The 26,507-nt window shown below is 61.7% G+C and overlaps 3 protein-coding genes across 13 annotated transcripts; 2 read left to right on the top strand and 1 right to left on the bottom strand.

Moving 5' to 3' along the window:
- The first annotated feature begins 3,079 nt into the window (after positions 1-3,079).
- Positions 3,080-9,351, top strand: LOC120381324 (hornerin-like). The gene is made up of 4 exons (XM_039499528.1): positions 3,080-3,201; positions 3,961-4,034; positions 4,345-4,437; positions 5,050-9,351. The coding sequence occupies exons 2-4, from the start codon at positions 3,986-3,988 to the stop codon at positions 8,853-8,855; spliced, it is 3,948 nt and encodes a 1,315-aa protein (XP_039355462.1). The 5' UTR covers positions 3,080-3,201; positions 3,961-3,985; the 3' UTR covers positions 8,856-9,351.
- A 1,420-nt stretch (positions 9,352-10,771) lies between these two features.
- Positions 10,772-15,748, bottom strand: LOC120379808 (zinc finger protein 239-like). Of its 11 annotated transcripts, none has more exons than XR_005587605.1 (5): positions 14,074-14,431; positions 13,658-13,714; positions 13,293-13,389; positions 11,893-13,025; positions 10,772-10,813 (listed from the first exon to the last, which is right to left on the bottom strand). XR_005587605.1 is itself a non-coding variant. In XM_039497329.1 (4 exons), the coding sequence occupies exons 1-4, from the start codon at positions 14,160-14,162 to the stop codon at positions 11,961-11,963; spliced, it is 1,308 nt and encodes a 435-aa protein (XP_039353263.1). In that variant the 5' UTR covers positions 14,163-14,431; the 3' UTR covers positions 11,056-11,960. The 11 variants fall into 11 exon arrangements, 8 of the variants coding, with proteins under 8 accessions (XP_039353263.1, XP_039353269.1, XP_039353264.1 ...); XR_005587604.1 differs by lacking the exon at positions 10,772-10,813 and adding an exon at positions 11,056-11,482 and having other exon boundaries at positions 11,537-13,025; XR_005587603.1 differs by lacking the exon at positions 10,772-10,813 and adding an exon at positions 11,057-11,455 and having other exon boundaries at positions 11,537-13,025.
- Positions 15,749-18,471: 2,723 nt separating this feature from the next.
- LOC120380162 (zinc finger protein 3 homolog) lies at positions 18,472-23,861 on the top strand. The gene is made up of 3 exons (XM_039497651.1): positions 18,472-18,773; positions 19,870-19,979; positions 21,336-23,861. The coding sequence occupies exons 1-3, from the start codon at positions 18,472-18,474 to the stop codon at positions 23,663-23,665; spliced, it is 2,742 nt and encodes a 913-aa protein (XP_039353585.1). The 3' UTR covers positions 23,666-23,861.
- Positions 23,862-26,507: the final 2,646 nt, after the last annotated feature.

Here is a 26,507-nt window from a genome sequence, read left to right as displayed (position 1 = left end):
TGTAAGTCAGGTCTGCTCTAACTGAAATGGTACGTTGGCATAGCTTGGTCGGTCAAGGGTGTGAAAAAACACCCCAACTTCCTTTTGCTGACAGCCTCCCCAGTGCAGACACAGCTACGCCAGTGGAAGGCGGCTAGTAGTGTTCCGGGAGGGGATGTTCCTACACTGCAGAAAAACCAGTGGGTGAAAGCTACGTCTACCCTGCGGGGCTGCGCTGTTTAGTCTCCATAGTGTAGACATGTCTTTACCTTCTCAGCCACGTCTTTATCTTCCTGTAATTCCAAGTCACCGTTCAGGCCCTGCCAAGTTCCTTGCAGGCTTCCTGCTCTTGAGATAATCTCGTTTGGTTTGCTAGCCTTGCCTATTTGCTCTTCAAATTCCCTCCAGCCCTCTTGATTTCCATGTCACCTGTGGGAGTGGCAGATGCTCTTTTCCTGGGTTTCCATTCCTGAAGGCTCTTGTCTGGCTCGCATCACATCCGGCCACGCAACCCTCACAAACTGTCCTGCCAGCATCACTACTGCTGGGGTTTCAAGGTGCAAAGGGCTGTGTGGATGCTCTTACTTGAGTTCAAAGCTGCCTCATTTTGGTTTAGCTTAAAGCCAGGTCTACACTTGGGAGTGTTAATTCATTCGTAGGTTTTAAGGCTCTGTGATCATCTTGTCCGACCTCCTGTATAACCCAGGCCAGAGAATGTCCCTGAATCAATTCCTATTTGAACTCAAGCAGCTCTTTTAGAAAAACATCCTATCTTGATTTTAAAATTGCCAGGGATGGAGAATCCACCACAAGCCCTGGAAGTTGTCCCAGTGGTTAATTACCCTCACTATTAAAAATGTGCACCACTCTGAGTTTGTCTGGCCTCAACTTCCAGCCACTGGATCTTGTGTGATGTTTGTCTGCTAGACTGAAGAGCCATCTGCTGTCACATTCCTGGTTCCTCTGTAGGTATTTATAGACCGGGATCAAGTCACCCCTTAACTATGGCTATACCAGCAAAAACCCCAGCTATACCAGTGTGAAAATGCTTTTGCTGGTATAACTTATATTGGCTCAGGGTGTGAAATGCACGATACCAGCGGAGTGCTTTTGCCACTTTAGCTGCTTTGCTTTCACCCCCAAACAGCAGTTGCTGGTGGGGTAGCTGTGAAGCGTAGCCCTGGCTTACCTCAAGAAGGAACAGATTTAACCTGCACTTTCATCGCGTGAAATTGGATCATCCACACCGGGGCTTCTGAAGGGGAGTAGGGGATGTGGTTCCCGCAATAACAGGGCCTGGATTCCATGCCCCAGAGGTCCCTGCCAGTCTCATGTCCTGTGGATTTGCCGTCAAACACCTCCTTCAAGCTCTTCTTTGCTGGGAGGCCTTCAATAAACATTTTTATTATCCTCTGTTAAACTTTTCCCATCTTTTTCTTGTACCAAACCAAATCTATTCCAGGTGCCAACGCACAGAACAAGTCAAGGGAAAAAAACTTCTATGCCAGAAAAAAGGAGAGACCACAGACCAGATCTGAAAAGGGATTTAAAAATCCCCAGGGGCCTTCGGTGCCTAAATACTTCTATGAATCTGGCCTCTAGCAATTGACACGGTGCTTGGATTCCCGTGACAATATTCCCAGCCCTTTATCCAAACAAACATATATAGAAAAAAGAGGAACTCCAAGTCAAGTGGGAAAAGGGTGAGGAAGAGACAGGGAAGGGTGTGGATTGATCACCTGCCTTTCATACATGCAGCCTGCCGGGACCTTTAGTCCACTAGTTCTAGGAAACTGGCCAAAATAGCCTACAATAAACTTGACAAGGGTTTGGCAGCTGGTGCACTGAGGTGGCTGCCCATCGTCACATCATCTTGTACTCCCCCATCAGCCTGGCTGGACCCACCAGGAATGAGTGTTTTGTCCTGTGTATGTACAGTGCCTAGCACAGGGGGAGGGGGCCCTTAGTCTCCTACATGGGCTGCAGCGTTCCCAGACGGGCAAGGCCGGGGTCTGGATTCTGTTCCCAACGGGGCAGAGGGGCCTGTGAGCTCCACCCCCAGCATGTCCAGCTCTCTGCTCCAGTTTCACTCCGGGGCATGCATGCCTCACCTAGCGGCTTGTTTAAGTGCCTTCCATTCTGTGTCCAAGGAGTGTGATTTCCTTCCTTTTCAGCGCAGGGCTCTGCGAATCCCCGGGGGGATCTGAGTAACAATAGGCTATTGGGGGAGACTCTAGAGCTTTAGGAGTGAATCCAGACTGACTCCTGGGGCAGCAGGGACCATCTGTCTGCTCTGTGTCTGTGCAGCGCCTGGCATGGGCAGCAGCTGGTCTGCCAGGGTGAGTGCTGGACAGGTCATGGCTGCTCCTTGGCGCTGGGCCCTGGGCCACAGCAGTGTGAGCTTGGATTGGGTGTGTGACCCCCCACCCGGACAGACCCAACCCCAGCCCAGTGGGACTCCCAGGTGGGGGTGTGGGCAGCTAGGGCTGCACCTCCCCCTGCTGTCCCTGTCTGAGGAGGGCCATGGGACACTGGAGACAGGTGGGGAGGGCAAGAAGTTGGATTCGGGGGGCAGTGGGGCACAATGGGAATAGGGGAGAATGACAGGAGGTGAAGTGTGCAGGGGAATGGGAGGAGATGGGGGGGCTGATGGTGTGAGGGGTACAAGGGGGTGCAGAAGGGCCAAGGGCGAATGGGGGGGCCAGTGGAGGGGTGCAGGGGGTGGGGAGCTGTGGGGACGTGGGGTGCAGGAGGGCCGGGGCACATGGGGGCAGTTGAGGGGTGCAGAGAGTGGGGAGCTGTGGGAAGTGGGGTGCAGGAGGGCCGGGGCAAATGGGGGCAGGTGGAGGGGTGCAGGGGTGGGGTGCAGGAGGGCCGGGGCGAATGGGAGGCGGGGGCTTGGGGAAATGGGCATTGCCGGGGGCGCTCAGGGCCAGGCGCCGCCGGGAGGGGCAGCGGGGCCCCAGCAGAGAGGCGGGGGCTCATTTACAGGCAGGGGCCGGGCTCCCCTGGAGGCCCCGGGGCCGGGCCAGCTCTGGGCCCGCCCCGGGGGAGGGTCCCGTGGGGCCGGCTATGGGGCAGAGGGCGGAGTCCCCGGGGCTGGCGGCGGGAGGGTCCCGTGGGGCCGGCGGTGAAGCTCCAGGTGGACCCCGCCCCGGACGGCGCTGGGGCTGCCCGGGGGTCGCCGAGCCCGGGCCCGCCGCGGAGCCTCCTGCTCACCCGGTAATTGCACCCGGCGGCGGAGCAGCTGGCTGGGCGCAGCGTGGGGGGCTGGGCCCGGGACCGGGGAGCCATTCGGGGGCTGGGCAGGCTGGGTAAAGCGGGGGGGACCTGGGTGCAGAATGGGGATGGGCAGGCTGGGTGCAGCGGGGGTCTCGGTGCCTATGGGGTAGGTATAGTGTGGGGCTGGGTGCAGCATGGGGTTGGGCAGGGGCCCTGGGTGCAGTGTGGGGGCTGGAGGCTTGGTGTAGTGGGGTCGGCAGGCTGGGTGCAGCATGGGGGGGCTGGGGGATGGGTGTAGGGTGTGGAGAGCTGGATATTTGGGGCAGGTGTGGGGCTGGCACAGCATGGGAGGAGGCTGGGTGTCTGGGGCAGAGGGGCTGGGCGAGGGGTAGGGGGCTGGGCAGTCAGGGGCATTGCTGAGTGTCTGGGGTGGCGATAGGGTCGGGTGGGTGTTGGAATATCAGAATGTTGGGGGGGCTGGCTGGGAGTGTCTCTCTGGGACTGGCTGGAGGTGGGGGGCTGTGTGTTTGGGGATGGGGCCTGGCAAATGGATTTCTCGGGGCCTGGTTGGGGGGCACCTCGGGCTCTGTCGCTGGGGGCGCTGGCCGCTCCAGTTCTTTTTGCTGCCAGGGCTGTTGGCTAGAGAGTGACCAAATGTTTCCCCTGCGACACAGACACCAGATCCAGGGGCAGCAAATGGGCAGAAGCACCCCGCCCCCCCCAGCACTCCCCCACTGACTGCCCTTCTCACCCTGGCAGGCTGCAGAGCCCACCCGGCTCATTCATGGCTGCGGCAGAGCCCGCTCGGGGAAGAGACTATCAGCGAGCTGCGGGTGAGTCTGCCCCGGGGACGGGGTGATGTGCGGGAGCCCTGCCTACTGGGGTGGGAGCCGCATGGGATGAATCAGGGGAGGGGGAATCCCTTGGGATGCTCAGAAGGGGACACCCAGTGCAGCCCCCTCGGTGAGGGGCTGTTGGAATTGGCCTCCTGAGGACTTCCCCTGGTGCAGCGGGAGCTTCCAGACAATGACAGTCACCCTGGGGTTGTAGTTCCTAGCGAGTGTGACCTCCCCCAGGCACAGGGTGGTGCCACCTTCCCATCCCCAGGAGGTCTCCCTGACCTCACCTCTTTGCTTCCTCCAGAAGGATGCTCTGTCCCCCTGCCGGACCCGGCGTCCTGGGTGGAAGGGGAGAACGTGTGGGTGCTGGAGCTGCAGCCCTACGGCGATCCCAGTGGTGAGTGAGCAGCGAGGTTCTTTGCCCTTGGTACTTGGCACTGGGGTGACCGCTGCTGGATCCAGTTCTGGGGCCCACAGTTGAGGAAGGAGGTTGATGAAGTGGAGAGGGGTCAGAGAAGAGCCACCAGACTGAGGAAAGGGTAGAAAACCTGCCTTACGGCGATAGATCCCTGGAGCTCGATCTCTGTAGCTTAACAAAGACAAGGTTCAGGGGTGACTTGACCACAGTCTATACACAGCTACGCAGGGGGAACAAATATTTGATAATGGGCTCTGTGGTCTAGCAGTTGAAGGTCTAACGCAAGCCACTGGCTGGACGCTGAAGCCAGCCACGTTCAGACTGGAAAGAAGGTGCCTCTTGACAGGGAGAGGAATTAACCATTGAAAGCATTTACCAGGAGTGGTGGTGGATTCTCCATCACTGACAATTTTTCAGGCCAGATGGGATGGTTCTCTTAAAGGGCTGCTCTGGTACAAACGGGGATGGATTCTGGGCAGGTCTCGGGCCTGGACTACGCAGGAGGTCAGATTGCATGGGCCCTCCTGGCTGCACCCAGGTGGTCCCCCGGCTGAGGCTGGGACTCACCTCTGGTTGCACTCTGTGTCCCAGCAGGTGACGAAGCGGTAAAGCTGGAGCCGCAGGGGCCGTTCCTGAGAAGCTCTGTGAAGGCTGTAAAGCAGGAGATGCTGAAGCCCGGCATAGCAGGGATGCCGGAGCCGGAGGGACCGTTCCTGAGAAGCTCTGTGAGGGCTTTAAAGAAGGAGATGCCCGAGCCAGGCGTAGCAGGGATGCTGGAGCTGGAGGGACCATTCCTGAGAAGCTCTGTGAGGGCTTTAAAGCAGGAGATGCCTGAGCCAGGCATAGCAGGGATGCCAGAGCCGGAGGGGCCGTTCCTGAGAAGTGCCGTGAGGGCTTTAAAGCAGGAGATGCCGGAGCAAGGCATAGCAGGGATGCTGGAGCCAGAGGGACCGTTCCTGAGAAGTGCTGTGAGAGCTTTAAAGCAGGAGATACCAGAGCCAGGCATAGCAGGGATGCTGGAGCCAGAGGGGCCATTCCTGAGAAGCACTGGAGAGAACATTCCCTGGATCCCGGAGCAGGGCAGAGCTGGTGGGAACCAGCACCGGGCAGAGAGGAGGAACCCTCCACGGAGGAGGCAGGGTAAGAACAGCTGCTATGACCCCATGCCGGGGAGGCAAGGGGGCAGCCCCCTGCGGGACATCACTGTGCCCCAGAGCGCAGCTGCAGGGGGGCCACCCCACACGTGTGCCACCTGTGGAAAGAGTTTCAGCCGCCGCTCCAAGCTGAGCTCCCACCAGAGGAACCACACTGGAGACAAACCCCACAGCTGTGGGGACTGTGGGAAGGGCTTCCTGTGGCGCTCGGACCTGCTCCGGCACCAGCTCATGCACACGGGGGAGCGTCCCCACCACTGCTCCCAGTGTGGCCGTGGCTTCAGCAGGGCCTCGCGGCTTCTGCAGCATCAGAGAGTCCACATGGAAGCCAGCCACGGAACGGAGGGCAGCCCGGTGCCGAATGTGTTGCAGGGAGTACACGGGGAGCCTGGCAATGGAGTGGGGCAGAGCCCGGGGCTGAGCGAGGGCCAGAGAGTCCATGCGGAGCCTGGCCACGGAGTGGGACGGAGCCCAGGACTGAATGTGGGGCTGGGAGTCCACTTGGATCCCCGCCATGAGGTGGGGCAGAGCCCGGGGCTGAGTGAGGGCCAGGGAGTCCACGTGGAGCCTGGCCACGGGGTGGGGCAGAGCCTGGGGCTGAATGAGGGGCTGGGAGTCCACACAGAGCCGGACCACAGAGTGGAGCGGAGCCTGGGGCTGAGTGAGGGGCAGGGAGTCCATCTGGAGCCTGGCCACGGAGTGGGGCGGAGCCTGGGGCTCAGTGAGGGGCAGGGAGTCCACGCGGAGCCTGGCCACGGAGTAGGGCGGAGCCTGGGGCGGAGTGAGGGGCAGGGAGTCCACGCGGAGCCTGGCCATGGAGTGGGGCGGAGCCTGGGGCTCAGTGAGGGGCAGGGAGTCCACGCGGAGCCTGGCCACGGAGTGGGGCGGAGCCTGGGGCTGAATGAGGGGCTGGGAGTCCACGTGGAGCCCGGCAATGGAGCAGAGAGGACCTGGGCTCTGAGTACGGTGCAGAGAAGCCACGTGGAGCCTGCCCATAGAGGGGAGGGCAATGTGGCACAGAGCCCAACCTTGTTTGCACTGCAAGGAGTCCATGGAGAGCCCTGTCATGGAGCGGGGTGGAGCCCAGCGCTCACTACACTGCAGGGCATCCATACGGAGCCTGGCCATGGAGTGGGGCGGAGCCTGGGGCTGCATGAGGGGCTGGGAGTCCATGCGGAGCCTGGCCACGGAGTGGGGCGGAGCCCGGGGCTGCATGAGGGGATGGGAGTCCAGGTGGAGCCTGGCCATGGAGTAGGGCAGAGCCCGGGGCTGAGTCAGGGGCTGGGAGTCCATGCAGACCCTGCCCATGGAGTAGGGCGGAGCCTGGGGCGGAGTGAGGGGCAGGGAGTCCACGTGGAGCCTGGCCATGGAGTGGGGCAGAGCCCGGGGCTGAGTGAGGGGCAGGGAGTCCATGCGGAGCCCGGCAATGGAGCAGAGAGGACCTGGGCTCTGACTATGCTGCAGGGAGTCCATGCAGAGCCCTGTCCCGGGGCAGGGTGGAGCCCAGTGCTGACTACGCTGCAGAGAAGCCACGTGGAGCCTGCCCATGGAGGGGAGGGCAACGTGGCACAGAGCCCAACCTTGTTTGCACTTCAGGGAGTCCACGGAGAGCCCTGCCATGGAACGGGGTGGAGCCCGGTGCTCACTACACTGCAGGGCATCCACGCAGAGCCAGGCCACGGAGTGGGGTGGAGCCCAGTACTCACTACACTGCAGGGTGTCCACGCAGAGCCAGGCCACAGAGCAGGGTGGAGCCCTGTGCTAACTACACTGCAGGGCGTCCATGTGGAGCCCTGCCACGGAGCAGGGTGGAGCCCAGTGCTCACTACGCTGCAGGGTGTTCACACAGAGCCAGGCCACGGACCGGGGTGGACCCCAATGCTCACTACACTGCAGGGCGTCCACGCAGAGCCAGGCCACAGAGCAGGGTGGAGCCCCGTGCTCACTACGCTGCAAGGAGTCCACGGGGAGCCCTGTCATGGACAAGAATGGAGCCCAGCCCTGAGTGCATTGCAGGGCATCCACGGAGAGCCCAGCCACAGCCCAGAAGGGAACCCGGCGCTGATTGCCTTGCAGAGGGTCCACGCGGAGTCCTGGCATGGCGCAGAGGGTAATGTGGCACAATGCCCAACCGTGTTTGCACTGCAGAGAATTCATGCAGAACCCTGCTATGGCACTGAGGGACCCGCAGCCCAGAGCCTGGAGCTGATTGTGGTGCAGAGAGTCCATGGGGAGCCCTGCCATGGAGCAGAGGGGAGCTCAGCCCTGATTACCCTGCAGGGAGTCCACGGGGAGCCCTGCCACGGCACTGAGCAGAACCCGACACTGCATGCAGTGCAGACAGTCCACGGGGAGCCCTGCCACAGCACCGAGCAGAGCCCGGCACTGAGTGCAGTGCAGACAGTCCATGGGAAGCCCTGCCACGGCACCGAGCAGAGCCCAGCACTGTGTGCAGTGCAGACAGTCCATGGGGAGCCCTGCCAAGGCACCGTGCAGAGCCAGGCACTGCATGCAGTGCAGACAGTCCATGGGGAGCTCTGCCACGGCACCGAGCAGAGCCCGGCACTAAGTGCAGTGCAGACAGTCCACGGGGAGCCCTGCCAAGGCACTGAGCAGAGCCAGGCACTGCATGCAGTGCAGAAAGTCCACGGGGAGCTCTGCCACAGCACCGAGCAGAGCCTGGAACTGCATGCAGTGCAGACAGTCCACGGGGAGCCCTGCCAAGGCACCGAGCAGAGCCCAGCACTGCGTGCAGTGCAGACCGTCCATGGGGAGCCCTGCCACGGCACCGAGCAGAGCCTGGCACCGAGTGCAGTGCAGACAGTCCACGGGGAGCCCTGCCATGGAGTAGAGAGTCCCATGGCCCAGAGCCTGGCACTAGCTGCGCTGCAGAGTCTCCAGGCCGGAGAGGCTCAATGTGTCATTGCTGAGCGAGGGGGAGGCCTGGCCGAGACCCCACCATCCTCCGTGGCCTTGGTGCAGGAGAATCCCTTCCAATGTCCCGAGTGCCGAAAGTGCTTCAGCCGCAGCTCGTACCTGGTGAAGCACCAGCGGATCCACGGGGTGGGGAAGCCCCACCAGTGCCCCCAGTGTGGCAAGTGCTTCAGCCAGCGGTCATACCTCTGCAAGCACCGCCGGATCCATGCCGCAGCAGCCGGCAAACCCCACGAGTGCGTGCTGTGCGGCAAGCGCTTCAGCCTTCGGTCCTACCTCTGCAAACACCGCCGCATCCACACAAGATAGGGCCGGTCCCCAGGCCTGAGAGCCACAGCAGCCCTGGAACCAAGGGGACACCGCCCTGTAGCCACAGAGCCATGGTACAAGAAGCACACAGAGTGTGTCAGCAGAACCCACGGCACAGAAGCGCTACCGGCGGAGCTGGCAGGCTCCTCTCTCTGGCATGCGGTGGGAGAGGGAGCGCTGGGTGAGGCTGGGGGGAACAGAGGGGAGAACTTTCTGTGCCATGTTCTATAGTGTTTTCTGTCAATAAACGGTTTCAAAGAGGGGGAAATGCTCCCTTGTAAACGTGCATCGTCTCTCTGCAGCCGTTTGGGGGCAAGGCAAGGGCCGTGGCCCTGGTATGAGAGCAAAACAGCCTGAGCCACGTGTCCTGTGTGAGCCTCTCCACTGGGGGGGGAGGCCGGCGTGCCCACGCAGCCATTCCTGCAGGGGGGAACGATTCTGTCGCGGTGCAGCCCATAACCCCTGCTGGAATACAGCCGCTCACCCAGGGCTGGGATACCCGTGGGGCATCAGGCGCCCAGCACCTGCTGCGATGGGGTCCAGTCCCCCTTTGGGAACCCCAGCTTCCAGCAGGCCCTGCCACTCTGGTCTTGGGGCTATACCCGGGCTGGGGCACTGCGTGAAGTGGTGAGTGACTCTGCTCCTGCAGGAGGCCAAGGGGCCAGAACCAGGGTTGGGTTCCGCCCCCAGCCACAGGAATGGCACGGTGGTGCTGCTGCTGCCCCAGCCCTGGGACTGCCGGGGTCCTGGGGCTGCGCAGCTGTAGGGTGGAATTTGGGAGCTAAGGTGGTGGGGTGTTACTGGTTAAAACTTACCCAGAGCAATGGTGGCCTGGAACCCATCAGCAGGGTGGGCCCGTCTTGGAAAGGGCCATTTCCCTGGGATCTCTTTGGGGGCCCTGGAGCTGGGAGCATGGAGCCAGTGGGGAAATAGCCCCAAGGGTTAGGATGAGGGACTGCCACCTGCGGGACTGGGTAGGCGGGAGAGGCTCCCTGTGGGAGGCAGGGAGGGGACCCCCCCAAGCAGAGAGGAAGTGGGGGTGGGGCGATGGCCATGCATGTACAACCCCCCCCCCCACACACACACACCAAGGTCTGTGTGGGAGCCTGGGGCACCCTTAGCTGAGTATTGATGAAGATACTGAATAGCATCGAGCATAGAGACCCCCTGGACCTGACCACGACTCCATGACAATTCGATTCCTTTTTGCTTTCTGTTGGTTCTAGTCCCTTTAACGACGGCGAGGTAGGTTTGAGACAAATTGAATCATTCAACTGCGCTTCAACAATCCAACAGCGGCTCGCTCAGCCCGTTCCCTCAGGCACCTGCTGTCACCCCATTCCCCTGGGCACCTGCTGTCACCTCTTTCCCTTGGGCTCCCGCTGTCACCCCAGGCACCCACTGTCACCTCATTCCCTCGGACACTCGCTGTCACCTTCCCTTGGGCACCTGTCACCCCATTCCCTCGGGCACCCGCTGTCACCCCAGGCACCCACTATCTCCCCATTCCCTCAGGCACCCACTGTCACCCCTTCCCTTGGGCACCCGCTGTCACCCCAGGCACCCACTATCACCCCATTCCCTCAGGCACCCACTGTCACCCCTTCCCTTGGGCTCCTGCTGTCACCCCATTCCCTCGGGCACCCGCTGTCACCCCAGGCACCCACTATCTCCCCATTCCCTCAGGCACCCACTGTCACCCCTTCCCTTGGGCACCCGCTGTCACCCCAGGCACCCACTATCACCCCATTCCCTCAGGCACCCACTGTCACCCCTTCCCTTGGGCTCCTGCTGTCACCCCATTCCCTCGGGCACCTGCTGTCACCCCAGGCACCCACTATCACACCATTCCCTCAGGCACCCACTATCACCCCAGGCACCCACTATCACCCCATTCCCTCAGGCACCCACTGTCACCTCATTCCCTCGGGCACTCGCTGTCACCTTCCCTTGGGCACCTGTCACCCCATTCCCTCAGGCACCCACTGTCACCCCTTCCCTTGGGCTCCTGCTGTCACCCCATTCCCTCGGGCACCCCTGTCACCCCAGGCACCCACTATCACCCCATTCCCTCAGCCACCCACTGTCACCCCATTCCCTTGGGCACCCGCTGTCACCCCAGGCACCCACTATCACCCCATTCCCTCAGGCACCCACTGTCACCCCATTCCCTTGGGCACCCGCTGTCACCCCAGGCACCCACTATCACCCCATTCCCTCGGGCACCCACTGTCCCCCCTTCCCTTGGGCATCTCCTGTCACCCCATTCTCATGAGCACCTGCTGTCACCCCATTTCCTTTGGCTCCTGCTGTCACCCCATTCCCTTTGGTTTCCACTGTCACCCCATTCTCGTGAGCACCCCCCATCACACAATTCCCTCGGGCTCCTCCTGTCACCCCATTCCTGTGAGCACCCACTGTGACCCCATTTCCTTGGGAACCTATCACCCCATTCCTCCAGGCACCTGCTGTCACCCCATTCCCTTTGGTTTCCACTGTCACCCCATTCTCGTGAGCACCCCCTGTCACACAATTCCCTCAGGCACCCACTGTCACCCCATTCCCGTGGGCACCTGCTGTCACCCCATTCCCGTGGGCACCTCTTGTCACCCCATTCCTGTGGGCACCTCTTGTCACCCCATTCCTGTGGGCACCTGCTGTCACCCCATTCCCGTGGGCACCTCTTGTCACCCCATTCTCGTGAGCACCTACTGTCACCCCATTTCCTTTTGCTTTCAGTTCACAGCGGATGCCAGGCTGAATACTTTGTTTCAAAGGCTACAGCTAGTTAGCGCTCTTCGGTAGCTTTAATCGAAGACTAAGGAGATGTTCGCTGGGACATCAGCCATGAGCTCAGCAAACCAGGGTCTCCCCCAACCGAGTGCAACTGCTTAGCACTGGGCAGCGACGGGGTCCCATTAACACTGCAGACCCTGTGGGCTCGTTTATTCCAGCTGAATTAACTCACATCCGCAGAGCACCTTCCCCTCACCCACTCGCATGGGGCCCCCTGTGGCACCCTTCTTCCACCAGGGCCTGGAGCCTCCCCCTCCCGCCAGAGGTCACACCCTGGCTTGCTGCTGCCGGGCCCGGGAGCACCAGGCACTAGTCATGGAGTCTCTGGTGGCGGACGAGCGCCGAGCTCTGGCTGAAGCCGGCACCACACTCGTGACAGGTGAAGGGCCGTTCCCCAGTGTGGACGTGCTGGTGCCGGAGCAGCGCGGAGCTGACGGCGAAGCAGCGTCCGCACTCAGCGCAGCGGAAGGGAGCCTCCCCGGAGTGCCTGCGGCGGTGCTGGCGGAGGGTGGCATGGGCGGCGAAGGTGGCCCCGCAGTCCCGGCAGGGGAAGGGGCGCTGGCCGGCATGCAGGCGCTGGTGATGCTGCAGGGTGGCGGCCCGAGTGAAGCCCTTGCCGCAGTCGGAGCACTCGAAGGGGCGCTCGCCTGTGTGCAGCCGGCGGTGCTGGATCAGCGCGGTGGCCTGGGCGAAGCGCTCCCGGCACTGCCCGCAGCGGAAGGGGCGCTCGCCAGTATGGGTGCGGCAGTGGGCCGCCAGGTGGGCGTTGCGGGCGAAGGCGGCCCCGCAGTCCTGGCAGGCGAAGGGGCGCTCGCCGGTGTGGGAGCGCTGGTGGCGCAGCAGGTTGGAGCTCTGGCTGAAGCCCCGGCCGCACTCAGCACAGCGGAAGGGGCGCTCCCCGGTGTGGGACTGGCGGTGCCGGGCCAGGTCGGCTTTGGTGCCGAAGCGCCGGTCACAGTCGCCGCAGCGGAAGGGGCGTTCACCGGTGTGGGTGCGGCGGTGCTGCACCAGGTTGGCGTTCTGGGTGAAGCGCTTGCCGCACTCGGCGCAGGCAAAGGGGCGCTCACCGGTGTGGGTCCGCTCATGCTTCACCAGGCGGGCGCTCACGGTGAAGCCGCGGCCGCATTCGGCACACACGTAGCGCTGCTGAGCTCCTCGGGGCTGGGGGACGGGCTTGGTGGGGGTCTCTGGCTGCTGCCCAGCACCACTTCTCCTTTCCGACCGGCGCAGGCTCCCGACCCGCTCCGAGCGCCGGCAAATGTCCAGCTGGGCTCCTTTGGGTGCCCCGTCCACCTGGGTAGCCCCCTCCTCGCTCACCTGGTCATCTGCTGAGACACAGATGTGAATAGCTCCCTGCACCGGGGCAAAGGGACCCTGCGGGTGGGGGTGCATGTCACTAATAAACCTCTGTTTGTAGGGCTTTGAACCAGGGTCTCACCCCAAACCCGCCCCAGGGGAGGACAGAGGAGCTAGTTCTGCCCCATATCCTGGCTGAGCCCCAGAGACAACACACGGAGGTGGGGTTCCCCCAGGCTAGTGGGGCTGTATCACAGGCCAGGTGAATACAGATGGGTCATGCTGGGAGCTTTGCAGCAGCTTTGGGGCCATTCTGTGCCAGAGCTGGGTTAACCCCTTCCTCACCTGGGCTCGTACCAAGTGGCATCTCCTCTTCCTCATGGCCCTGGGAATCTGGAACCCGCAGCTCCTCCCCGCGCTCCATCTGGGAGTTGAGGGCAGCCTGGGACAGGGGAAGGAGATGGGAGAAGTCAGGTCTAAACTGGATCCTCACGGCCCCGGCTCCGGCCCCATTTCCAAGCCCCAATGTCTCTGGACACAACAGTTCTAGAGTCTGCGTCTGTGGCAAAAGGCTGCCACCGTATTGCTCCGCAGCCCCCAGCTCCCCCCGGTGAGGGAGCCCCTCGGGTCGCCCTTGGCCGCCTGAGACAGGGCCCCTCTCCCCAGCTAGCAGCCTCTGTGCTGCACATTCACGAAGAGAAGGGACTCACCGTGCTGCTCCCCGATGCGCCACAAAGGCAGGCCACGCTACAGAGGCTGGGAGACGCCTGTCGAGAAATAAGTGTCAGAGCCTGGGGAATCTCCAGGGGAGCAGCACCCAGGGCTGCAGGGACACTGGCAGCTGAGCCCCCGGGGACTGTCCCAGGCTGGGAAATGAAGCTGCCCAGCCCCAGGGAGTTAAGATCAGCCCAAACCTCCCCTTTCTGCTCCACGTGACAGGCCGGATGAGCTGCTCCCTTGGCCCCGTCCGGCCTCACACTCGACCAGAGGTTGCTTTGGTTTTACCTGGGGGTATTTCATAACAATGTTACTTTTTCCTTCAGCTTTTGGACTGGGGCCGGGGGGACCAAGGGGACCTGGCCCGCGGGAGCCCCCGGATGGTGCATGAGGGGTATGTCCCACACACCTGAACAGGGCCTCCAGGAAGGCAGCCAGGCTGCACTGGGGGACTCCAAGCCCACTGCTCCCCCGGGCCGTCAGTTCTGGGGTTATCATCTCATGGCACTTGGGCACCAGCCTGGAGCCAGTTAACCCAGGGGCATCTGCCCATCCTCTCTCTCAGCCCTGTGGGGCCGCGACCCGGGGCCGGGCAGCCTGGGCGGGTGGGGTCCTGCTGGGGGGCAGGGGCAAGGAGACAGGCGCCTCCCTTGGCACCATCCCTGGCCCTGGGGAGAGCCAGGCCCTGGCGGGCAGGGAGGCTGTGCCCGGGCAGGATCCGGGGACGCCCCACTGCTGGGGGGGAGGGAAGACAGAGGGCAGTGCCCAGCCCCTCTCTGCCAGCAGAGGCTGCAGCCGCCCCCCAGCCTGGTGCAGGGAGCCCGGCCCCGATCCCGGGCCCCGCCCCCCGCAGCTCCCCCAGTTACCGGGGCCCCCGGGCTGGAGCCGCGTCCCCGGCGCTCGCCCCGCGGGGCCCCGGGCGCAGCCGGCTCGGTGCGCGCTGGGCGGGGCGGGACGTGGGGCAGCGAGCGCCGCAGCTGCGCTCCGGAGCCAGCCCCCTCTGGCGGCGCCTGCTCCTGGCCGGGTCCGCCCGCGGGGCCCGGCTCTGCCGCCGGCCAGGCCCTGTCCATGGCAGCCCCGAAGAGTGAGGGGGCCTGGGCTGCCCCCTGTCCAGCCCCCTGCGGGGGTCTGGCTCGGCTGTGTCGCAATCTGGCTCTATTCGGGGCCCTATCCATGGGGGGCTGGGGCGTGTGGGGGGGCTGCTGCCTGAACCCCGAGACTGAGGTCTCGCCCCTATTGTGCTAGTTGCTGCAGACGCTGACCAAAATCTGGGGCCCCCATGACACCAGGTGCTGCACAGCCCCTCCCCAGATCCTGATGGGGGAGATGATCCAGCTCAATAATTGCTGGTGCTGAATGAAAACAGGAGTTTTGTCAGGCTTTGCAGCGCCCTCCCCGCCCCCCATCCCTCCATGATCAGACACCCCAGCTGGTTATGAGCAGGGTTTGGTGCCAGGTTTCCAAGCACGGGGTGCTGCATGTCCAGGGCCGGCTCCAGGCACCAGCATAGCAAGCAGGTGCTTGGGGTGGCCAACAGCAAGGGGCGGCAATTCGGCAGCGTGTCCCTCAGTCCCTCTCGGAGAGAAGGACTTGCTGCCGAAGAATGAAGTGGCAGCGGTAGAGCTGCCGCCAATTGCCGCTTTTATTTTTTTTTTGCCGTTTGGGGCTGCAAAAATGCTGGAGCGGGCCCTGTGTGTCTGAGTGAATGCTGACTCCCACTTGTTGAATGACAGTGAGGCGTTGGAATTATTTACTCACAGGTTCCATCAGAGATTAGTACTGTACAGCACTGCACAGCTTACCACCCTGTGACGGCAGATCCAGAGCTGCTAGGGCTCCTTCACTGCACCTGGAGGGATGCCTGGTTTCATTCCCCAGCCCAGTTCCAACACCAGTGTCATAAAGACCCTCTTTGCCAATGCCAAAAGAACCATACATTGTGATGTCATAGCGATACACGCTTATCTTACCTGGTTTATGGGTAAAGGCAGGATTATTTACAGCCGAAAGGACTAATAATTCTTCAAGATGATAATGTTCACTGGCTCTTTCTTCCCCCATAATCAGTCTTCCCTGTTGATTCCCTAATAGAAAACATCTGCTGGAACAATCCTCCCTTATCAGTTTCCCAGGTTTATATATGCTTATGTAAGCAGTATCGATATCTATGTGAAGGGGATAGTTCCTCGGACTAGCTGGAGTTTTATAGACACAGGGATGCCACAGATGGTTAGCTATGGCCTAACACACAGAATTCCTGAATAGGAATCCACTCAATGTGCAGTGGCAGGCAAAAACGTGAACAGAGTGTTGGGAAGCATTAGGAAAGGGATTGATAACAAGACAGAAAATATCATATTGCCTCTGTATAAATCCATGGTACACCCACATCTTGAATACTGCGAGCAGATGTTGACGCCATATCTCAGAAAAGATATATTGGAATTGGAAAAGGTTCAGAAAAGGACAACAAAAATGATTAGGGGTATGGAACGGCTTCCGTATGAGGAGAGATTAATAAGACTGGGACTTTTCAGCTTGGAAAAGAGACGACTAAGGGGGGATATGATAGAGGTCTATAAAATCATGACTGGTGTGGAGAAAGGAAATAAGGACGTGTTATTTACTCCTTCTCATAACAGACGAACTAGGGGTCATCCAATTAAATTAATAGGCAGCAGGTTTAAAACAAATCAAAGGCAGTATTTCTTCACACAATGCACAGTCAGTCTGTGGAACTCTTTGTCAGAGGATGTTGTGAAGGCCAAGACTATAACAGGGTTCAAAAAAGAACTAGATACATTCATAGAGGATAGGTCCATCAATGACTATTAGCCAGGATAGGCAGGGATGGTTCACATTTTGGACCAGATCTTGTGCTCCACTTTCCGTCTGAAGCACCTGGCATTGGCCACTGTTGGAAGACAGGATACTGGGTTAGATGGACCTTCAGTCTGACCGAGGATGGCCATTCATATTGATTAAGGTTACTTATTGGTCAAGGACCAGTGTTCTGGGCCCTAGAATTCACACATACTCTTTGTTAATATCCTAGAGATTCTAAATAATAATTAATATATAAATGAATCAAATATACAGAACAAAAAGGACTAAAAGAGTGAATATTTACTAACAGGCAACAGGTATTAACAATATACAGCTAGAGGGGTGTACGGGGTTAGATAGAACAAAGGGTGTAGGGGGGTGGATTTATAGATAGAGGGAGGATGTATGGGTATAGGGTCAAAGAGGTTTGCTGTGGCAGCTGGTCTCAGTGTGATGTCAGCCCTGAGGCTCTCACAGGGTTCTGGGGCAGTCAGAGGCCTGGTCTCCAGTGAAATCCAGTGGGGCTGGAGCCCCTCCCTCTGCACTGCTCACTCTGGTGGAGTTTCACAGCCAGCCGCAGCTCCCAGAGTCCTGGGATTGTGTCTCTCATCACAAGCACAGATCAGGGCTGTAGGGGGAAGCCTGACAATGCGCCACAGACAGGCACAGGCTTCCAGCTCAGACCCCTGACAGCAAACCTCCCCACATGTGACCTTACAATGAGCTGGTGTTTGGGGGCTGGGGCTTGGCCAGGTTGCCTTTCCAGCTCCCTGTGCCCTGCCTCGCTGCAAGAGGGCCATCTGCCCTCTCCCCCTGGCAGGGGCTGCCGCCCCCCCCCCCCCCCCGCGTACTGGGAGCAGGTCATGCTGGGAGAGGTAGTTCTGAGCAGCATGGCCAGGACAGCAGCCAAGCGGCATGCTGGGACATGCATCCCGGACTTGTCGCAGGGCATGGTGGGAGATTCCCTTGGGTGCAGGGCCTGCTGGGAAATGCATCTCTTACTGAGCATGATGCATGCTGGGAGATTCCGCTGGGACACGGGGCGTGCCCGAAGATGCACCGCCCACTTGGGCCAGGGCATGCCGGGAGATACGTCTCTACCGGAAGTGATGCACATGGGAGAGGCCTCTTGGGCATGGTGCATGCTGGGAGATGTAGTCCTGAGATGCTCAGCGCTAACACAGGCAGAGTTTGAGTCAGGTGCAGAAGCAGTATCTGTTCAGGTGCCCCTGTTGTGGGATCCCCATGCAGCAGCCCCCCCCTCTGCTCAGGGCAGCGAGGTGCCCAGCATGGCTTCTGCCTTCCCTGCCCCCTCCTGGGGCTGGGCATGTCTGTGATACCCTGACCTGGGGTGCTGGGGACACTGAAACACACTAGCAATAATGCACACCTGTACACTAGCAATAATGCACACCCCACAGCTGGGCTCTGGGCTCTTTCTGAGCGGTTCGGCATGGAAAGCTAGCATTTCAGGGTATTAGCTGAGCACACATGCAGGATGGGCTCACAGACCAAACTCTGACCATGGGTGGACAAGCTCCGTAAAATGTGGTGGTCTCTAGTGAGGTTCTGCGGGGATCATGCCAGTCCTGGCACAATTCACCGTGATCTCCAGTGGCGGGGAAATCAGTGTAAACTCACCACTGAGAAAATGAGCGGAGAACACAAATATCGGCCCGGAGAGGATACAGAGACATCTGGAATGCTCGGGAAAATGGCCTAATTCAAACAAAAGGCATTTTATTTCAGCCCAGTGAAATGTGACACATCTAGGTCCAAGGAAACCCGGCCAGCTCTACCGACTGGGGGCCTGAGTCCTGGACAGCAGCCGCCCTGGAAAGGTCTGAGGGGGCACAAACCCAAGAAACTCGCCATGAGCTCCCAGAGTCATGCTGTGGACAGTGGCACAAAGGCTAAGGGGAGGCGCGGATGTCTACACGGGGCAGTGAGTAGAGAGCTCTGTATAGCTCATTGGGTTGAGATGGATACTGGAGCATGGGGCCGCCCCGCTCTGGTGGCCACATGGTGCAGGGATGTGGAGGGCGCAGAGCAGAGCCACATCAATAACTGGAGCGGCCTGGAGCCCAGCCTGCCGGGAGAGGCGGGCACAGCTCACTCTGCTCAGCCCATCCCCAAGCAGCCAGAGCGGAGACTCGCTCGCACTGGCCAAGGCCCAGCCCGGGGCAGAATCCCCCGGAGCGGAGAACGCCAGAGGAGCCGGGGCCTGGCTCGGAAGCCAGACCGAGCCAAAGCAGAACTAAGGCACCGGGTCCCCCAGTGCAGGTGAGGAGCCCCCAAGGGCAGGGCGGGGGGAGGATCCGCCGCCGCCCGCGCTCGCAGCCCGGCCAGGAGCAGGCGCCGCCAGAGGGGGCTGGCTCCGGAGCGCAGCTGCGGCGCTCGCTGCCCCACGTCCCGCCCCGCCCCGCCCAGCGCGCACCGAGCCGGCTGCGCCCGGGGCCCCGCGGGGCGAGCGCCAGGGACGCGGCCCCAGCCCGGGGGCCCCGGTAACTGGGGGAGCTGCGGGGGGCGGGGCCCTGTGCCCGGGGAGCCGTGGGGGCCCATCTGCCCGCGGGGTGGCCGGGGCTCGGGGCTGCCTAGGGAGCGATGGTGCGTGTGTGCGCGTGGGGTGAGGGGTGTGGGCGTGAGAAATCCCGGCCCAGCCACAGAGGAAGTGCGTGTGCCCGACGGTGCAATGATGTGTCTTGCTTTCCCCGGCGTGAGGGGTGGGTCTCCCCTGCACAGGCCTGGGGTGGGGATGCTGCGGAGAGTGGTGGCCCAGGCCGGGCCCCGTTTTCCCCTCCTTCACTGGCCTCTGCTCTTGTTCTTTCCTTTGAAGCAGCATCGCAGCCCCGATACCAGGCTAGATGGGTCCCTGCTCTCACTGGGCCTGGCAGGTCCCGAGCAGCAGCTTGTGCATCCCCCAGGTGAAGCCATGTGTGTAGCTGGCTTGGGGGTGGGCTTTCCAGGGTTGTGGGGGGTCTGTCCCCAGGGGCGGGGCAGTGAATGTGCTGTGTGTGGGGAACCTGCAGACATGCCCGTCTCTCTGTGGGGGAGCAGGGACGGAGGAGATGTGGGGGGCTGGAGGGAGTGGTTACCAAACCAACAAAGAATCCTGTGGCACCTTATAGACTAACAGACGTTTTGCAGCATGAGCTTTCGTGGGTGAATACCCACTTCTTCGGTGGAAAGGCATCCGAAGACGTGGGTATTCACCCACGAAAGCTCATGCTGCAAAACGTCTGTTAGTCTATAAGGTGCCACAGGATTCTTTGTTGCTTTTACAGATCCAGACTAACACGGCTACCCCTCTGATACTTGTTTCCAAACCAGAGCAGACTGGGGAGAGCAGCCAGGACTGAGTGTGGGAATCTTGTTTCAGAGCCTGGATGTGCAGGGAGGTGGCCAGGGGCATCTGCCAGGCAGAGCGGACCCCGTACGGAGACCCAGTGCGGGAAGACATGCAGGAGCCCAAGTTCACAGCTGCTGTGGGTGAGAAGCCCATTCCTCTCCTTTAGCAGGAGCTTTGCGGGCTCTGGAGGGCAGGGGGCAGTGTCAGAGCCAGAGGAGGCTGGAGACCGGCCCCGCTGGGCACCCGGATGCTCGAGAGAGATTGTCCTGTTGCCCCTCGTTCCCGGTGGAAGGAGATTCTGAGACAGTGACGTGGTAAAAACGTGCATCTAGGGCTTGTGTCCACCTGGAGCTGGGCTGGAGCAGAACTGCACCTCACTCTGAATTTACAGGCCCTGGCACTGCTGCATGTTGCAGTTCTGGCTGGATCACCCCAGCGGAGCTTTCTGTCACCTCCAGAGAGGGACGGGACTGGCTCTTGGGGGAGCCATTCAGGTGTATGGCAGATACTCAGCTGCTGTGGTGCTGGCAGTGGTGTAAAACTCTAAGCCAGCCAGACTGCTTTGTGGGGTAGCTATCCTTGTTCCCACCCTGAATTCATCTCTCCGCCTTCCAGCCTTGGCACCTCCTTCAGCCCTTTCCTGCTAGAGCAAAGAGCTGCCAGAAATCTCCTCCCCGTGGCTGTGCCTGGCTACCCAGCACAGTGCTCTGTAGCCCCAGCGAACCATCCTGGTCAGACAGTTCTCAAGCTGCATTGGGAAACTAGGTAAGATGTTTGTCCCGCTGCTCCAGCCCCCCCTTACCCTCCTCTGGTGGTTAGAAACCTCTCCTTCCAGCCTGCATTTACTCCTGGCTGTTTATCCCCGTTTGTTTTTTGTGCCAATGCTATCTCTTAGTATCAGGAGCCCTTCTTCCTCCCTGGTGGTTTGGGTGCCAGCCGCTTGCTTTACCAGCTGGGAGTTGAGATTTCCTTCCAGAATCCCTGGTAAAGGTCCTCAGCAGCATTGTGCCAGGAACAGATCCCTCCTTGCATGAGGGTTCCCCCATTGGCTGCTATTCTCTGAGATCTGCTCGGCTGTGTCCAAGGTGTTGGTATTGCAGACGTGAGGAGGATTTGCAGAGCAGCCAAAGGGGCTGGGATGTGCCCGTCTCCCGGTTGGTATAATAACAAGAACTGAGGGCCAGATTTCAAAGAGATCTGGGCACCTGAGAAGCAGATAACAGCACCCCCTAGGCCCCTGTTGGCTTTTTAGGTGTCCAAACAGCTGTCAGTCTGGACCTGGGTGTCTAAATCCCATGAGCTGCAGTGAATCAGGACCTGCAGCCCTTTGCATCTCTCTCAGTGCTGGCATTCCGAGAGTTACTGGTGACTGCGACTCCCAGAGCGAGTGTCCCTATCCCTTAGGCTGCTCTGACGCTGCCCCTTTCTACCCCCTGAGGTTCCCGTTCTATCTGGCACAGGGACGGATTAATCTCTGGATTTACTCTGTGTCCCAGCAGGCGACGGAGCCATGAGTGAGAGCGAGGAGGGGGCTCCCTGCCTGGACAGGATCAGGCCAGAGAGCGAGGAGGGGGTTCCCCAGAAAGATGGAGCCATGAGTGAGAGCGAGGAGAGGGCTCCCCGCCTGGATGGGATCGGGACGGAGAGCCAGGAGGGGGCTGGGACAGTGGAGCCACAGGGGAACGCTTGCTGGAGCCAGCAGCAGACTGAGGGGCAGCGGGGCATCGGCCGTTTCGAGGTGGGACCAACAATCTGTGCCGAGTGCGGGGAGAGCTTTCGGGATGATGTGGCTCTGCTGGCCCACCGGGGGACGCCCTGCAGAGGTGCGGTAGTGAAGCCGTTTGGCTGTTCCGGCTGTGGGCGGCGGTTCAGCCGCAGCTCCAACCTGCTGCGCCACCAGCGGGTACACACAGGCGAGCGCCCCTTCACCTGTGCTGACTGCGGCCGGTGCTTCAGCCAGAGTGCTCACCTGGCCAAGCATCGGCGCCTCCATGGCACCGCGGGGCTCCCCACCCCGCCAGCGGAGCGCAGCTACAGCCGCAGCCCCGAGTTCCTGCGGTTCCAGCGGGCCCACGCCGGGCAGCGCCCCTTTGCCTGTCCTGACTGCGGCAAGCGCTTCAGCGCTGGCTCCTCCCTGGTGCAGCACCAGCGCATCCACACGGACGAGCGCCCTTTTCCCTGCCCCGACTGTGGCAAGCGCTTCCTGCGGGCCCCGGACCTGGCGCTGCACCAACGCATCCACACGGGCGAGCGCCCCTTCCCCTGTCCTGACTGCGGCCGGCGCTTCATCCGTGGCCCCGACCTAGCGCTGCACCGGCGCACCCACACCGGGGAGCGCCCCTACCAGTGCGGCCAGTGTGGGCGCCGGTTCAGCCGCGGGCCCGGCCTCCTGCTCCACCAGCGCACGCACACCGGGGAGCGCCCCTACCAGTGCACCCAGTGCGGCCGCCAATTTAGCCGCAGGTCCAACCTGGGCCGCCACCTGGCCACCCATAGCATGCTGCGGGGGGACCCCACCCCAGGGGGAGAGCCCAGTGCAGAGACCCTCAGGCAGCAGGGAATCGCTGGGGAGGGGGGGGAGTCCCAAGGGCTAAAGGGGCGGAGCTCAGAGGCTGTGACTCAGCAGGGAATCCCTGGGGAGGGGGAGGAGTCCCAAGGGCTGAAGGGGCGGAGCTCAGAGGCTGTGACCCAGCAGGGAATCCCTGCAGAGGGGGAGGAGTCTCAAGGGCTAAAGGGGCGGAGCTCAGAGGCTGTGACCCAGCAGGGAATCCCTGCAGAGGGGGAGGAGTCCCAAGGGCAGAAGGCGTGGAGCTCAGAGGCTGTGACCCAGCAGGGAATCCCTGCAGAGGGGGAGGAGTCCCAAGGGTTGAAGGGGCGGAGCTCAGAGGCTGTGACCCAGCAGGGAATCCCTGCAGAGGGGGAGGAGTCCCAAGGGTTGAAGGGGCGGAGCTCAGAGGCTGTGACCCAGCAGGGAATCCCTGCAGAGGGGGAGGAGTCCCAAGGGCTGAAGGGGTGGAGCCCAGGCTCCCTGGTGGCTCCCCTGGGGAAGCGCCACGGCTGCCCAGACTGTGGGAAGGGCTTTGCCCAGCGCTCACACCTGCTGGTTCACCGGCGGGTGCACACCGGGGAGCGCCCCTTTCCCTGCCCAGAGTGCGGCAAGCGCTTCAGGCAGAGCTCGGTGTTGGCCCGGCACCGGCGCACCCACACGGGCGAGCGCCCCTTCGCCTGCGGGGACTGTGGCCGGCGCTTTGCAGAGAGCGCAGTGCTGCTCCGGCACAGGGCTGTGCACTCCGGCGAGCGCCCCTACTGCTGCATGGACTGCGGCCGGGGCTTCAGCCTCCGTGGTAACCTCCTCCAGCACCGGCGGCTCCATGCCCGGCGCCCCCACGTCTGCACTGACTGCGGCAAGGCCTTCAGCGAGGCCGCAGCCCTGGCTGCCCACCAGGGCACCCGGCATGGGGCCGGCAAACCCTTCGCCTGCACCGGCTGCGGCAAGCACTTTGGTCGCAGCTCCACGCTGGCTCGGCACCAGCGCATCCACGCTGAGCGGCCCCACGAATGTGCCCGCTGTGGCCGCAGATTTGGGGAGAGTGCCGAGCTGGCGCAGCACCTGCGGGTGCACAGCGAGACCCCCTACGAGTGCGCCCGATGCGGGGAGCGCTTTGCCCAGAGCCACGCGCTGATCACACACCAGGCCTTCCACGCCGAGCCAAGCCACGGACAGCGCCACACTGCTCATGCCCACCAGTCCCCCCTCGCCAAGCATGGGGACAGCATCCTGCCCAAGTCCCCAGCTGTGTCCCACCAGAGACTCCACACGGGATAGGAGCCAGGACAGAGCCCCGGACTCCTGGCTCCCAGTGCCCCCCCAACCCATTAGATCTCATGCCCCTCCTAGAGCCAGGGATAGAACCTAGGAGTCCTGGCTCCCAGCACCCCCTACTCTGACCACTAGACCAGGGGTGGGCAAACTGCAGCCTGGGGGCTGCATCCGGCCCTTCGGGTGTTTTAATCCAGCCCTTGAACTCCAGCCAGGGAGTGGGGTCGGGGGTTTGCCCTGCTCTATGTGTGCTGTGGCTCCACACAGCTCCCTGAAGCAGCCGGTGTCTCCCCTCCGGCTCCTACACGTAGGGGCAGCCAGGGGCTCTGCTTGCTGCCCCTGGCCCAAGTGCCGCCCCTGCAGCTCCCATTGGCTGGGAACAGAGGCCAATGGGAGCTGCAGGGACGGCGCAGTGCACAGAGCCGCCTGCCACGCCTCCATGTAGGAGCCGTAGGGGGGACTTGCCGCTGCTTTCAGGAGCTGCTTGGGGTAAGCGCTACCCGGAGCCTGCACCCTGACCCCCTCCCATGCCCCTCATGCCCCAACCCTGCGGTCCCAGCAGCCTCCCGCACCCCCAACCCCTCATACCCAGCCCCACCCCAGAGCCTGCACCCCCTCCTGCACCCCAACCCCCTGCCCCAGCCTGGAGCTCCCTCCCACACCCTGATCTCCACATTGCTGGCCCCTCCCCAGAGCCTGCACCCACTCCTGCACCACAACCCCCAATTTCGTCAGCATTCATGGCCTGCCATACAATTTCCATACCCAGAGGTGGCCACTGGGCCAAAAAGTTTGCCCACCCCTGCACTAGACCCCACTCCCTTCCCAGAGCCCAGGAGTCCTGGCTCCCAATCCCCCCCCTCCAACCCACTAGACCCCACATCTCTCCCAGAGCTGGGGATAGAACCCAGGCATCCTGGCTCCTAGTCGCCCCTGCTCTAACCCGCTAGACCCCACACCCCTCCCAGAGCCGGGGATAGAACCCAGGGGTCCTGGCTCCCAGCCCCCCCTGCTCTAACCCGCTAGACCGCACACCCCTCCCAGAGTCTGGGATAGAACCCAGGCATCCTAGCTCCCAATCCCCCCTGCTATAACCACCTTGGAGCCAGGTTGAGGGGGCATCCCTCTCCCTGCAGGTGCTGTGGAGCTCCAGCCTTTTTGGCGCTAAGGGGGGTGGGCAGCCAGCTCCATCTGAGTGGGGTCCGTGGGGAACGGTACCTTCCAGAGGCGCATGTCACGTGATACAGAGGCTCTTGGAGACACTGAATGAAGCAGGTCTATGTCACGAACCTTGTCTCTGAGTGATCGTTGGGCATCAGGATTCCTGGGTTCTCTCCCTGGCTCGGGGAGGGGGCTGGGGGCTAGTGGGTTAGAGCAGGGGCAGTTTGGGAGCCAGGACTCCTGGGTTCTGCTCTTGGAGGGAGTAGGGCTGGTGATGGGGCTGGGGGGCTGGGAGTCAGGCCTCCTGGTTGCCGTGTGTCTAGACTGTGTGGGAGGCACATGAGCTAAGCTACGTGGATATAGAACTAAACAGCGCCCTACTAGACTGAACGCACGGTGAGTGGCACTGGGTGAGGTGCTGCTATATCCCTGGGACACCCTCCCCCGCCCTCGCTTTGGGCAAATCGCTGCCCTGCTCCCTGCCTCAGTTTCCCAACCTGTAGCAGGGGGATAATGCTCTCGCCCCTGCTTGGTAAAGGCACGTGAGCATTAGGGCGCGTACCCACCGGGATAGTGTAACTCTCTTGCCACTCGCTTTCACTGCTCTCCCCCAAAGGGGTAGCGGGTGCCATGTCCAGCAATGAGACCCCTGGGCCAGGCTCGGTGCTGTGGTTTGCTCCCCAGGTCTGGGCAAAAACCCCTGGTAAAATCCCTCAACTTGGAGAAAAGCCGGGGCCTTTATAGCTTGGGGATCCCTTGGTCAAAAGACCCTAAACTGGGGTCCCCAGCCCCCCCCATGAGGCACCCCAAATCTGAGTAACGGTGCAGAGTTTAGGGCACTGGGAAGAGTCAAGCTGGGGGAAGCTGCTGTACACGATACAGGACACCACCAGCTATTAGTGGAGCCTGCACCCCCCCTCCCCCGCTCCGAGCCGTGTGTCTGCACTCATGGGGAGGGGCTCTCAAGCTTAGCCTATGACTGCCTGGGTGCCAGCGGGCCCCCCCACTGCACCCACTGCCTAGCAGATGCCCATTGCCAGCTGGGTGCTAACTAGCCAGGAGCCCAGGGCAGAGTTGCTTGCAGAGCCGGGACCTCCCCGGCGTCGCCCTGTCTGGCTCTCTGCCCAGTGGAACTGAGGCGGCGTTGCTCGTGCCAGTGTGGCAGCTTCACGCTGCGTACTTGGGAGCACAAACTGGCCCAGTGTCGTGCCAGCCAAGCAATACTGACCCGGACGCCAGCTCAGCTATAGAAAGCCTCTGAGATAAGAGCCCACCGATAACATGCTCACCCTTCCTGGAATACGCCAGCTGGGAGTTCTCTCCATGCACTGGGCCTTTGGCACGTTGCAGCCAGCCAAGGCCGTAGCAGCAGCGAAATCTGCGTGGCACTACTACCTCCCCGTTCAGTGCCCAGTCCCCGGCCAGTGAGAGCCTGGCTGGCAGCGGCAAGCTCCGGCCTTCTGCTATGCTGAGAGGTGCACAGATTGTAGGCTGGACTTTGTGGGGGGGGACAGACCCCTCAGAGTGACAGTGGCCTGGCCCCAGCAGAGACCTGGCCGCTGCATGGCATGGGGAGGGTATGTGGAGCAGCCAGCTCTCCCGTTAGCGTGTGCTGGGGTTTGTTACTGATTTACCATGTGGCTGCTGGATACCCCCAGCAATCTGAGCCAGGGACCAGTCAGTCAGT

This window comes from Mauremys reevesii, linkage group 13 (genome assembly GCF_016161935.1).
Source record: "Mauremys reevesii isolate NIE-2019 linkage group 13, ASM1616193v1, whole genome shotgun sequence".
In the NCBI taxonomy this organism is placed as follows: Eukaryota; Metazoa; Chordata; order Testudines; family Geoemydidae; genus Mauremys; species Mauremys reevesii.
This window is presented reverse-complemented; position numbering and strand designations above follow the sequence as displayed.

Bases quoted from the DNA above. Each gene is read 5' to 3' on its own strand.
- LOC120379808 (XM_039497329.1), bottom strand. From the start codon at position 14,162: ATGATAACCCCAGAACTGACGGCCCGGGGGAGCAGTGGGCTTGGAGTC. The intron at 13,390-13,657 runs GTGAGTCCCTTC...CCCCTGTCCCAG, and splicing joins GCGCATCGGGGAGCAGCACG to GCTGCCCTCAACTCCCAGAT. The intron at 13,026-13,292 runs GTGAGGAAGGGG...CCCCACCCGCAG, and splicing joins GCCACTTGGTACGAGCCCAG to GGTCCCTTTGCCCCGGTGCA.
- LOC120380162 (XM_039497651.1), top strand. From the start codon at position 18,472: ATGGATACTGGAGCATGGGGCCGCCCCGCTCTGGTGGCCACATGGTGC. The intron at 18,774-19,869 runs GTGAGGAGCCCC...ATCTTGTTTCAG, and splicing joins CACCGGGTCCCCCAGTGCAG to AGCCTGGATGTGCAGGGAGG. The intron at 19,980-21,335 runs GTGAGAAGCCCA...TCTGTGTCCCAG, and splicing joins CAAGTTCACAGCTGCTGTGG to CAGGCGACGGAGCCATGAGT.
- LOC120381324 (XM_039499528.1), top strand. From the start codon at position 3,986: ATGGCTGCGGCAGAGCCCGCTCGGGGAAGAGACTATCAGCGAGCTGCG. The intron at 4,035-4,344 runs GTGAGTCTGCCC...TGCTTCCTCCAG, and splicing joins AGACTATCAGCGAGCTGCGG to AAGGATGCTCTGTCCCCCTG. The intron at 4,438-5,049 runs GTGAGTGAGCAG...TCTGTGTCCCAG, and splicing joins GCCCTACGGCGATCCCAGTG to CAGGTGACGAAGCGGTAAAG.